Here is a 12,195-nt window from a genome sequence, read left to right as displayed (position 1 = left end):
AAAAAAAAAAAATCTCAAGTGCTAATAAAATAAAGCAGCTGAAAAGAGACATTTTGTTGCCCTTATACTTCTTGGCATTTTTTTCTTTCTTTCTTTCTTTTTTTTTTTTTACTTCTTGGCATTTCATCTTAAAACTCAACTAGTACATTTCTTTTATGAATGCAAGTCATGTGTTCATTCCTCCCCCCCTCCCCAGTAAACTATAAGCCACTCAAGGACAAAGGCCCATACTCTAGTGAAATGCTTTTTTTCAGCAACTCTTCATTGACATATACTTGCATATACAAAATTCTAACTGACCTGTTCTTTCTTGTAAACTTACCAAGTGAAAAAAATGTCTAGTACACACTACTCCCACCCCTTAAAAATCTTTTCCACTTACTTTTATTGCAGAAAATTCCAAGCATACACAGAAGAATAGTATCATGAGCCCTTTTATGCCGGTCACCAAGCTTCAACAATTATCATCTCGTGACTACTCCTGTTTTGCCAACATCCCTACCCACCACCACCCCAATTTATTTTGAACCAATCAAGACTTCATATCACATATCATATATATTCCAGTTCCTATTTATTTTCAACAAAATTGTCTTTGCACTCTCTCTCACCCCTCTGCCTCCTAAAAGAAGTGTAGAACAAGGCAGGTGACTGGAGCTACTGTACCATTTTCTTAGCATAGCTACTTTCTCTTTCTTGATCACCTTTTATGCCATTCAGTAACATTACTGAAATGTCCATATCATGTTCACTCCCTTTAGCCCTATCTATTGCACTCAAAAATATACTGTATTTTTTCCTCCTCAATTCCTTTCTCTTGTTTGAACAAGTGAAAAGAGATCGTGCCAGAATTTCTCTTATCTTGATAAAATTTACTTCTGATCTGTTCCCCCATCCCAGGTAAGCTAAGAGCCAAAGGGAGTAGAGAAGAAATAGAAGAGGGAAGAATCACTGCCCTTAACATGATAGACTTTGCCTAAGTACATATGTAAAGCCATCAGTTACTTTATTTTAAAAATGAATATTCATACACATCACCCGAAATCTTCCAGTTCCTTTGGACAGAGGATGTTTGTAAAATGAATTACTCTAATTTAAGGGAGCTATTGCCTTCAGGATTTTGGTGTCAATGACAGTAGCTGCTTCTGAGCCTAAGAAATGGTTATGTAAAAACAATTAAAGCCAAAAAAAAAAAAATTAAGGGAGGATGCGCTCTGTTTCTGTAGCTGCTCTAACCTTGTTTTATTTTGACGTGAGATTTCTTGGCCTCAGTTCAGACAGCAACCACCACCCTACACTTTCTCCTCCACACCCTTCACAAATGGAATTCCGAAAGGAGGCACTTTCCCGGCTCACCATGGGAAATGGCTCATCTTGAGAACATTTCAGTGCAATGATGGAGATTTCATCCACTCCTCCCTCTGAACCCTCCCTCTGAACCCTCTGAACAGATCCGTGCCCATCCCTTGCCCAGGGATTTCCCCGGGAATCCAGAGAAAGGCAGAGAAACGAGCTCCCTTCCACCAGCCACAGCCTCTCCTCTCCGGGGACGGCCTGTGCACTGCCTCGGCATCCCCTGGTCGCCCAGCTCCGGCTCCGGGGACACAGCTTCCAGCAAGAGCTTCCAGACACCGCGCTGCTTGTTTACCCATCCGCAGCCCCAGGTTAAGGACCTCCGAGGGCTGCCCTCGCCGCCAACCTTTCCCGTACGAAACTGTTTCCTCTGAGCAGTTCTCGCGAACGCCTCTTCCTGAAGGCGATCACACAAAATTCTCCCCTAACTCCGCTTACTTTCCCCTCTGGGCCAAACGCCGCAGTCCCCACGGCAAATCCGGCATCTGAGCTGCTCCTCCAGAACTACAAGTGCGCCCCGCGCCGCCACAGGTCAAAAGTCCTCGCCTCCAGAGGGAAGACGCCACTTCTCGCCCCTGTACCCCCAAACCCAAGACCCGAGACCTGGCCGGGCCGAGGCCACCCCGCCCCGGAGAGAAGCGCCAGATCCGCCCGCACCTCTCCAGGAGAACAGCCCTAGACACTCGCCGCTGGGGCGCCCGAACAAATAACGCAGCCCGCAAAAATCCGAGGGCCTCCACGCCCCCCTCGAAGCTGGACAGCCGCGCGTCGGTTCCTCGCCCCGAGGGATTAAGGCTGCTCCTTCCACACACCGCACTGGCCTCGGGGCGCCGCGGAGGGGAGGCCGGCCCGCGCCCCCTCCTCAGGCCGCGGGGGGACCCAGATCCGCACCTCTCGCCCAGACCCCCGGCGGGACCTGGGCCCCTACCCGGGCACGAGGGTGGATGGCTCGACACAGATCCGTGCCCCCTGCTCAGGCCGCCGAGGGGGGTGGACCGAGATCCGCAACCCCTGCCCAGGCCACCGGGGGGACCCAGATCCGCACCCCCTGCCCAGGCCGCCGGGGGGGTACCCAGATCCGCACCCCCTGCCCAGGCCGCCGGGGGGCCCGGATCCGCACCCCCTGCCCAGGCCGCCGGGGGGGTACCCAGATCCGCACCCCCTGCCCAGGCCGCCGGGGGGCCCGGATCCGCACCCCCTGCCCAGGCCGCCGGGGGGGTACCCAGATCCGCACCCCCTGCCCAGGCCACCGGGGGGACCCGGATCCGCACCCTCTGCCCAGGCCGCCGGGGGGACCCGGATCCGCACCCCCTGCCCAGGCCACCGGGGGGCCCGGATCCGCACTCCCTGCCCAGGCCACCGGGGGTACCCAGATCCGCACCCCCTGCCCAGGCCACCGGGGGGGCCCGGATCCGCACCCCCTGCCCAGGCCGCCGGGGAGCCCGGATCCGTGCCCTCTCCTCCGGCGGCCGAGGACCCACACCAGCTCCCCTCGCCTCGGAAGGGCGAATCGGGCTTGCACCTCCTGCTCGGGCCGAGGCCGACTAGTGGCACAGCCCCGCGTCTCCTCCGCAGGCCGCGGGGACTCCGACCCGCACGCCATCGCCTCCACCAAAGCAGCCCGGCCCGCGCCCCCTGCCCAGGCGCGCAAGGCACCTTCCCCCCGCCCCCCAGCCCGGCGGGCCCGGCCCCTCACTCACCCAGAGCTCGGTGCCCCAGCTCATGGTGCAGGGGGCGGGAAGGGGCGCGCCGCGCGGCAGGCGCGGCTCTCCGGTCCCCCTCCCCGGCGATCCCTTCGCCCCTGGAGATCCCCGCGATCGAGGAAAGCCCGGTGCGCGCGCGGCCGCCGCCTCCTCTAGCTCGCCGCTCTTCTCCGTGGGTCGCCCCAGCAGCTCCTCCTCCTCGTCGTTCTTCAGCAAAATGGCCCGAGGAAGCAGCCGCCGCGGCCGCCGCAGCGCCCGCCAGCCCTCCCCACACCCGGAGAGCGAGGGGAGGGGGAAAACGAGGGAGGGGCGGCGGCGGGGGGCGGGGCCGGGCTGACAGCTCGCGCACGCGCGCGCCCCGCCCACTGCCCCCCTCCTCGCGGGCGCCCTCCAGTTGGCCCGCGCCGCCGGGGGGGTCCCGGAGCACGCGGAGGGAAGTGGGGAAGGGGGGTGCGGCCGGGACCTGGAACCCGCAGAACTCTCCCCGCCGACTTCTTTATTATTAGCGACCACACTCTCTGCTCTTAGAACAACCTCTCGCCTTTGAACGGAGCCGGCCCCTGTTATTACCGGGGCTCTACGGAGGCCTGAAGTTGATCCGCCGCGCCAAGCACCAATTTGGACTTAAGGACAATACTTTTCCTTGGCAGCCATTCACGCGGACCAGAGTTCGCTCAGGATGGGATGCCCTGTCCCCTCCTACCCCCCCCCCCCCCCCCCCCCCCCCCCCGCCTAGCAGCCGCGGAGGCCTGAGGTGCCCTGCAGCCTTGCGCGATGGGCGTGGGGCCTGGTTCAGTGAGGTCTGTGCAGGATACAGATAGGGACAACGAGGCCGAGAGCGACCAAGCAGCTCCGAGCATAGTGGTTGGGGAAGGAATCCAGGGACATACAACCCGTGATTTCCAATCTCTGAAATCAGTGGTTCCCAACTCGTTCGGCCAAGAAACGCTCAGATGTGAAATCACGTTGCCGCTTAGTGGCAAAGGCGCTGGGTCCACCGAGAACGTGTTGGGTTCCAATCTGGCCTCCCACCTGCACTAGCTGGGTGGCCACAGACAAGGACTCCATCCCTCTAGAAGTTCAGAGCCCCCGCCTGCCACATGGAGTTGGTAACTACCCATCTCAACATGTGCTGGTAAGGATCAGGAGATAAGCACCTGTTACTTGGCCCATGGTTGGTAAACTGTGAACAGATTTTTTTTTTTTTTTTAGAATTTATTTTTAAGTAATCTCTACACCCAAGGTGGGGCTTGAATTTACAACTCTGAGATCAAGAGTTGCAAGCTCCACCAACTGAGCCAGCCTGGTGCTACAAGAGCTGGTTTTTAAGTAGGTACTTTTCTTTTTTATTTTATTTTTTTAACATTTTATTTATTTATTCATGAGACACAGAGAGAGAGGCGGAGAAGCAGGCTCCCCATCAGGAACCCAATGTGGGACTCATCCCAGGACTCCAGGATCATGCCCTGAGCTGAAGGCGGGCACTAAACTGCTGAGCCACCCCCAGGTGTCCCTAGTAGGTACTTTTCTACCTCTTGTTCCAAAGGTCTACACAATTGTTTCCAAGAAGCTATGTTGAATTCTTGGAGTTCCAACTTTCTTTTAATCACTGGGTCCTGTCTCCCCAACTTTTCTGATTTAATACTATTGAACGCTTGGGGCACCTGGGTGGCTCAGGTGATCCCGGGGTTCTGGGATCGAGTCCTATAGGGCTCACTGCAGGGAGCCTGCTTCTCCCTCTGCCAATGTCTCTGCCTCTCTCTGTGTCTCTCATGAACAGATGAATAAAATCTTTTTTAAAAATGATAATAATGGGGATCCCTGGGTGGCACAGTGGTTTGGCCCAGGGTGCGATCCTGGAGACCCGGGATCGAATCCTACGTCGGGCTCCCGGTGCATGGAGCCTGCTTCTCCCTCTGCCTGTGTCTCTGCCTCTCTCTCTCTCTCTCTCTCTGTGTGACTATCATAAATTAAAAAAAAAAAAAAGATAATAATGGGGCAGCCTGGGTGGCTCAGCGGTTTAGCGCTGCCTTCAGCCCAGGGCGTGATCCTGGAGTCCCAGGATCAAGTCCCACTTCGGGCTCCCTGCATGGAGCCTGCTTCTCCCTCTGCCTATGTCTCCATGCCTCTCTCTCTCTCATAAAAAAAAAAAAAAAAAAAAAAAAACTCTTAAAAAATAATGACTTTTCTGAGCAACTTTGACCTAAAATGGGCCCCATTTTAGAAATATTGCACAGTAATGCATCTCTCCCATACCTACCACCCCACCACGACCGGCCTCAACAAGTTATCATTCTCTTCCATGGAAGGGTGGAGCTGAAAACCCTTGCAGATAAACCTACAAGTCTACTTCCTTTGTTGGACACAGTTAACAATAAACTGTCAAAACTGTTTTGGTCTTTTTTCCAGTTACAAGTTTCCCCTATTTGTTTGTTTTTAGTGTGTGTTTAAATATTTTGTTCTCACTGTTACCAGGTCTGAGAGCTCTTTACTCTAAGCCTGCTAGGTATGTAACAATCAAGATGGCCAGCCACTGACTCCCAAGGCGATCTGATAACCAGAGTGAATTGGAGGGCTTAAAATTTCAAACAATGCTGCACAATTTAGTTTGCTATTTGGAAACAGTAAGTGAAATGCAGGTTGGCTTACAAAGATCTTGCTCAGTAATCAACTCAATTTTCCTCCCTGCCAATGCTTGAATATTTTTCTAAATACAATGATCTAATCTTGACTGTGTTCTTAGAGACTTCTCAAAAAGAGTGACCATTTGTGAAAATATGCTAATCAGGAGCAAAGACAACCTGCTGCTCTAAAGAAGGGAAAGAAGAAGAAAGGACAGCAGAAGAAAAAAATGCCACATCAAGGCGAAACCTTTTAGGATGAGTAAGCAGGAAACAGTTACAAGAACCCATTAGAAGCCACAGTAGCAGCATTATATGAAACCAGGTTAACTAGACTGCACTGCATATATCTTTAACTTCATTAAGTTTGGGCAATACCTGGAAAAGGTTTGAAAATGTCAAACTCTAAAACAAAACTAGGGGCAGCACTGGTGGCTCAGAGGTTTAGTGCCACCTTTAGCCCAGGGTGTGATCCTGGAGTCCCAGGATCCAGTCCCATCAGGCTCCCTGCATGGGGCCTGCTTCTTTCTCCCTCTGCCTGTGTCTCTGCCTCTCTCTGTGTGTGTCTCTCATGAATAAATAAATAAAATATTTAAAAAGTATATATAAAATAAAATTAAAAAATAAAACAAAACTAAACTGGGCAGCCTGGGTGGCTCAGCGGTTTAGCGCCACCTTCAGTCCAGGGCCTGATCCCTGCAGACCCAGGATGGAGTCCCACATCGGGCTCCCTGCATGGAGCATGCTTCTCCCTCTGCCTGTGTCTCTGCCTCTCTCTCTCTCTCTCTCTCTCTCTGTCTCTTATGAATAAATAAATAAATTCTTAAAAAAAAAAACTAACTAAACTAATCAACCACTGTTCAGGATAAAGAGAAGCCTGCAGGAGAAAAAAAAAAAGATAAAACAAATACAGCACAGCCATTAAACAGGCGCACTTCTGTGCCAGACACTGAACGGGGCTCTTGACAAGCATCCTTTCATAATCCTCAGAACATCCCGGGTAGTTCCACAGGGTCCCATATCCTGGACCATGAGTGTACTGAAGGACTGCCCCTTGCAGTTCCATGACTTCAAGTCTGTGGACCACCTGAAGGTCTGTCCATGCTACACGGCTATGCTAGCCCGCTCTGAGGATGATGGCATCGGCATTGAAGAGCTGGAAACTCTGCAGCTGGAGCTTGAGACCCTGCTTTCCTCTGCCAGCTGGTGCCTGTGGGTTCTTGAGGCCGAAACCCAGATCCTCACTGACTGGCAGGATAAGAAAGGTGATTGATGATTCCTGAAGCTGGGTCGAAACCATGAGCTTGGAGCTTCCCCCAAAACATGGAAAGCCGAAGAAGCAGAAACTGGAAGGAAAGGTGGGACATGGGCTGGGCCCTGGTCCCCGGCATCCCAAATCCAGAAACCTTCAGCCCAAGATCCAGGAATATGAATTCACTGATGACCCAATTGACATGCCACGGATCCCCAGGAATGATGCCCCCAACAGGGTTTGGGCCTCTGTAGAGCCCTACTGTGCTGATATCACCAGTGAGGAAGTACGCATACTAGAGGAACTACTAAACCCCCAGAAGACGAGGCTGAACATTACAAGATCCCACCCCTGGGGAAGCACTGCTCCCAATGCTGGGTACAGGAGGACCTGCTGGAGGAACAGAAGGATGGGGCCCGGGCAGCAGCTGTGGCTGACAAAAAGAAAGGCCTTATGGGGCCACTGACTGAACTGGACACTAAAGATGTGGATGCCCTGCTGAAGAAGTCTGAGGCCCAGCATGAGTAGCCTGAAGATGGGTGCCCTTTTGGTGCTCTGACGCAGCACCTCCTACAGGCCCTGGTGGAGGAAAATATCATTTCCCCTATGGAGGATTCTCCTATTCCTGACATGTCTGGGAAGGAATCAGGGGCCAATGGGGCAAGCACCGCTCCCTGTAATCAGAACAAGCCCTTCAGCGTGCCACATACCAAGTCCCTGGAGAGGCACATCAAGGAGGAGCTGATTGCCCGGGGCCTGCTAGAGTCTGAGGACCGCCCTGCAGAGGACTCGAAGGATGAAGTCCTTGCCAAGCTGCACAAACTGCAGACCGAGCTGAAGGTGCTCAGTGCCCATAATCGTACCAAGAAGCACAACCTGATGAGGCTGGCAAAAGAGGAGGTAAGCCAGCAGGAGCTGAGGCAGCGGGTCCACATGGCAGACAACGAGGTCATGGACGCCTTCTGGAAGATCATGGCTGCCCGGCAGAAGAAGCAGACCCCAACCAAGAAGGAGAAGGACCAGGCCTGGAAGACTCTGAAGGAGCCTGAGAGCATCCTAAAGCTGCTGGATGGGTAGCCCTCACCCCTAATTGGAAGCTGACTTCCCCTGGCCTGGGGGAAGGAGGGGTAGGAAGCCAACTTCCTTCTCTGGGCTGCCTGAACCTCAGGCCTGTGGCTGCCTATTAAATGTCAAATCGTGACAGTCTCTAGAGGACTGTGGCCATTCCCTGGGGTCTTTTGGCCTAGCTCTGTACAGCCAGGACATGGGAGGCCCTACTGGGCTTCCCTTCTTTACTATCCCCCACTCCTACTTCCCTCTCCCTCAAGGACTTCTCCCTTGTGGTTTTGTAAAGTGCAAAGCTAAAAGAAAAGTGACTGCTGTGGTTTTTTAAAAAGCAAAGCAAAACAAAATAAAACAAAACAAAAAACAAATACAGCACAGTATTTTCTAGGAAGAACTAAATCTACTTCCGTTTCTCTTATAGGAAAACAATAATTCTAATACAAAGAATTTTCCCAATTAACAAATTACTGTGACTTAACCTACTTAGGATTCAATTTTCATAGGGGGTATTCTGAACCTTCTCTATGTAAATGTTTGAATTACACAGAGGATCAATCTGGGTTAAGCACACCTGATTCCCCTCTCAGGAACATTTGAAGGACAATGATTTACAAAATTATGATCTGTGGGTGACTATATAGTTTTACACCAAAATGTCTGACCATGTGGACCTTATTAGAGACTCTGTACAGGTTGCTATGTAGTTAGAGGCCAAGAATTCTACTAGGGCTTTTTGACGATTCTAACACTGCTAGCAAATAATAAACATCTCACTCAGGGCCTTTGATATATAGATATTTCTATCTTCATCTCATCCATTTTACAGGAGATCAGTTTTGTAATTGCTAAATTGGAATTTTAGTGTCCCACACTTATTAGATGTGTGTATGACCTTTGCATGTTAACTTAAACTGAGCTTCAGGTTCCTCACTGGTGAAACAGGTACCTTGTAGATTGTTCTGAGGCTGAGTGAGAGCGCTGGCAGTGCGCACAGGCTTTGGTGATAGCCAGATTGGGAAAACCCTGTACAGAAGAGCTCTAAGAAATGGAAATAATGCTACTTACTTCAAAGTCACGAAGACTTGTAGTTGCACTTTGAGGATTAAAGAATATGTGTAAAATGCTTAGCACGTAAGAGCACCAATACACCAATATTGGTTCCTCTTCTTTTCCTCTTGTTTTCTAGAGGATTTTTACTTGTATCAAGAAAGCAATCTTTTAAGCACTTCTGATGCAGCAAAGCGGCTTGCCTGAACTACAATTGATTGGTTGTCTATTGCTGAGTAACTATTCATAACAAACTTCCCAGGATTTTTTTCTTCCCCTTTAAAATAGCTTCCATTAGTTTCTACCTTAAAATTCTTCATTTGTTTAGCATTCAGACTTCTCACTAAGGACCCAAGAAGGCAGTCAAGTGTAAAAAGTTGGAGTGGGATAAAAGTAGCAACTCTATGGTGAGTAGAATCTTAAAACTGCAACCAATTTTTGTATCTGATGGTGGAATTCCCCTGAAGATCTACGAAGCTGTGCATGAAACCAGGAAAAAACCAGGTGTCCTGTGGCTGAGCAAGTTATATACCGTGCCACTAAATTGAGAAGTGAACTTCACGGTTTTTTCCAAACCATGGGATTTAAGACATGCCAGAGCCTACTTTTTCCAAGAAGATGACTCCCTGCAAGACTTGGTTGGCTTCCCATGCCCCAAGAAGTGACATTTCTTTTTCTTTTTTTTTTTTTAGATTTTATTTATTTATTCATAAGAGACAGAGAGACAGGCAGAGACATAGGCAGAGGGAGAAGCAGGCTCCAAGCAGGGAGCCAGATGTGGGACTTAATCCTGGGACTACAGGATCATGCCCTGAGCCAAAGGCAGACGCTCATCTGCTGAGCCACCCAGGCATCCCACGAAATGATATTTCAAGTCAAAGAATGAAAGTGACATTTGACTTCTGAATGTATCGCCAGTTGCCAATTTCATCTCTGGTTTTTCACACTGTGTTTATAGAGGTCTTGGTTTGAAATATCAACTCTTTTGATAAAAATGAATGGCAAGGGCACCTGGGTGGCTCCATCGGTTGAGCAGTTAAGCGTCTGCCTTCAGCTCAGGTAATGATCTCGGAGTTCCGGGATTGAGTCCTGCATTGGGCTCTCTGCCCAGCAGAGAGTCTGCTTCACCCTCTCACTCTCCCTCTATGCTCTCCCCTCTACCTCAAATAAATAAAATATTTAAAACAAAACAAAACAAACAAACGCCAAGTATATCTTATTACAACCAGAGAATATTAACCCACTAATTTCCATAAGGTTTCCGGAATTTTAAATTAAATTTAATTTAAACTAATACCAAATTTATCAAACAGTACTAGGTTCAAACTATAAATTCAGCTATTGGGATGCCTGGGTGGCTCAGCAGTTGAGCATCTGCCTTCGGCTCAGGGCGTGATTCTGGAGTCCCAGGATTGAGTCCCACATCAGGCTCCCTGCATGGAGCCTGCTTCTCCCTCTGCCTGTGTCTCTGCCTCTCTCTTTGTATCTCTCATGAATAAATAAATAAAATCTTAAAAATAAATAAATAAATTCAGCTATTAATGGTAAACTTTAATGGATCCTGCAAAGTTAGAGGAAATGGAAAAAAAAAAAAAAACAATATAGACTTGACTAAGAGCGAGGTTAAAAGTCAAGTTTAGGAGATGAGTCTTTCCAGCCCCTCCAGGCTTTTTCTGTTGATACCTTAAAGTTTAATGTCCCTTTGAAAATGGTGCCAGGGAGGAGCAGGCATAACTTGTTCTGTTACTCAACATGTCTGTTTCCAGTTACAGCATCATGATTATGCAAATAATCTTTTCTTGAAACTCTGAAATTATGTGCCTAAATATAATTGCCAAGGTAGTTTGCACTGAATTTGAAAGGTAACTGTCTAAAAACATTTTGTAATTAGCGTTCCCTTTCCTAATTCTCTCAATTTCAAACTAATGACGGGTACAATATGGCTCTCAAATACCTGAAGGAAGCTATTCCTTATAAACTTCTGGACAGATACTATTGGTATGTGACCCTGTGAAGGTCACATAGAATTCCCAAGGGAAAAGAAGCAAAGAATAAGAACCCAATTTTAATCCCTTGTAAAATTGTTTTCCAGAAACTAAAAGACAAAAGCTATCTATTTTATAAACTATTTAAATGTTTCATGAGTATTAAATCACTTTATGAAATTAAGACTCTTCCCAATCGTTCTACTTTTAGAAGCCTATTGGTATATTCAAATTTAAAACCAGAGAGTCTCAGAAATGGTACCCTGCTTTAAAAAGTAAAGAACAGAAATACTCTAAAGCATTGCAGACTGTCTTTAAAAATGAAACTGTAATTAAAAATTACCTTTTCAAGCATGGGGGGTGGTGCTCAGGGGTGGCTGCCTTTGGCTCAGGTCATGATCCCAGGGTCTTGGGATTGAGCCCCGCATCAGGCTCCCTGCTCCGTGGGCAGCCTACTTCTCCCTCTCCACTGCTTATGCTCTCTCACTCGCGTTCTCTGAAATAAATAAAATCTTTTTAAAAACCCACCTTTTCTTTGAACAACTAGTTTCACACCGAAATGAGAATCAGTTGTCTTTGAAATATCCTCTTGATACCAAAAGGAAAGTATCACTTATTTTATATTCCTACTGTGTTCTCTCACAATGCAGAGTTTTAAAATGCCTTCTGAAAATTTTTCTAGCATTTGATAACACACTAGTTACTTATATTCTGGGCTTTAAAAAAAATTTTTTTTTTAATTTATTTGAGAGAGAGTGAGCAAGAGAGCTAGAGAAAGAACACAGGAGCAGAGGGCAGAGGGAAAGCAGACTCCCTGCTGAACAGGACTCCATTCCAGGACCCCAGGATCATGACCTGAGCCAAAGGCAGATGCCTAACTGACTGAGCCACCCAGGTGCCTCTGGGCTTCTATTTTTTTGAAAGATTAAAATGATAAGAATTAGATAACCATGTATGTATACTGCAAGAAGCGCAGACCCATGTCTGAAGCAGAGGAGGTTCTAGTCCTGGTTCTTTTTTTTCTTTTTTTTTTTTTTCACTTTTTGATACTATTTTTGTTTTCTTTTTTGTTTTTGTTGTTTCTTATTTATTTATGATAGACACAGAGAGAGAGAGCGAGCAGAGACACAGAGGGAGAAGCAGGCTCCATGCCTGGAGCCCGATGCGGG

General features: G+C 48.7%; 1 protein-coding gene and 1 pseudogene across 17 annotated transcripts in view; one reads left to right on the top strand and one right to left on the bottom strand.

Annotated features, from left to right (window-relative positions):
* Positions 1-12,195, bottom strand: part of FNBP1 (formin binding protein 1) — a 152,642-nt gene that overhangs the window by 138,110 nt on the left and 2,337 nt on the right. For 15 of the 17 annotated variants that reach the window (XM_038549042.1, XM_038549041.1, XM_038549045.1 and 12 more), the window contains exon 1: positions 3,054-3,218. In XM_038549042.1, the coding sequence (XP_038404970.1) occupies positions 3,054-3,077 (24 nt within the window). In that variant the 5' untranslated portion in view covers positions 3,078-3,218. Of the gene's footprint in view, positions 1-3,053; positions 3,356-11,369; positions 11,523-12,195 lie in introns of those variants that run through there. The other 2 variants (XM_038549043.1, XM_038549057.1) reach the window with 2 other exon arrangements.
* On the top strand, positions 6,458-8,063 carry LOC491295 (annotated as a pseudogene).

This window comes from Canis lupus, chromosome 9 (assembly GCF_011100685.1).
Source record: "Canis lupus familiaris isolate Mischka breed German Shepherd chromosome 9, alternate assembly UU_Cfam_GSD_1.0, whole genome shotgun sequence".
Taxonomy (NCBI): Eukaryota; Metazoa; Chordata; class Mammalia; order Carnivora; family Canidae; genus Canis; species Canis lupus.
This window is presented reverse-complemented; position numbering and strand designations above follow the sequence as displayed.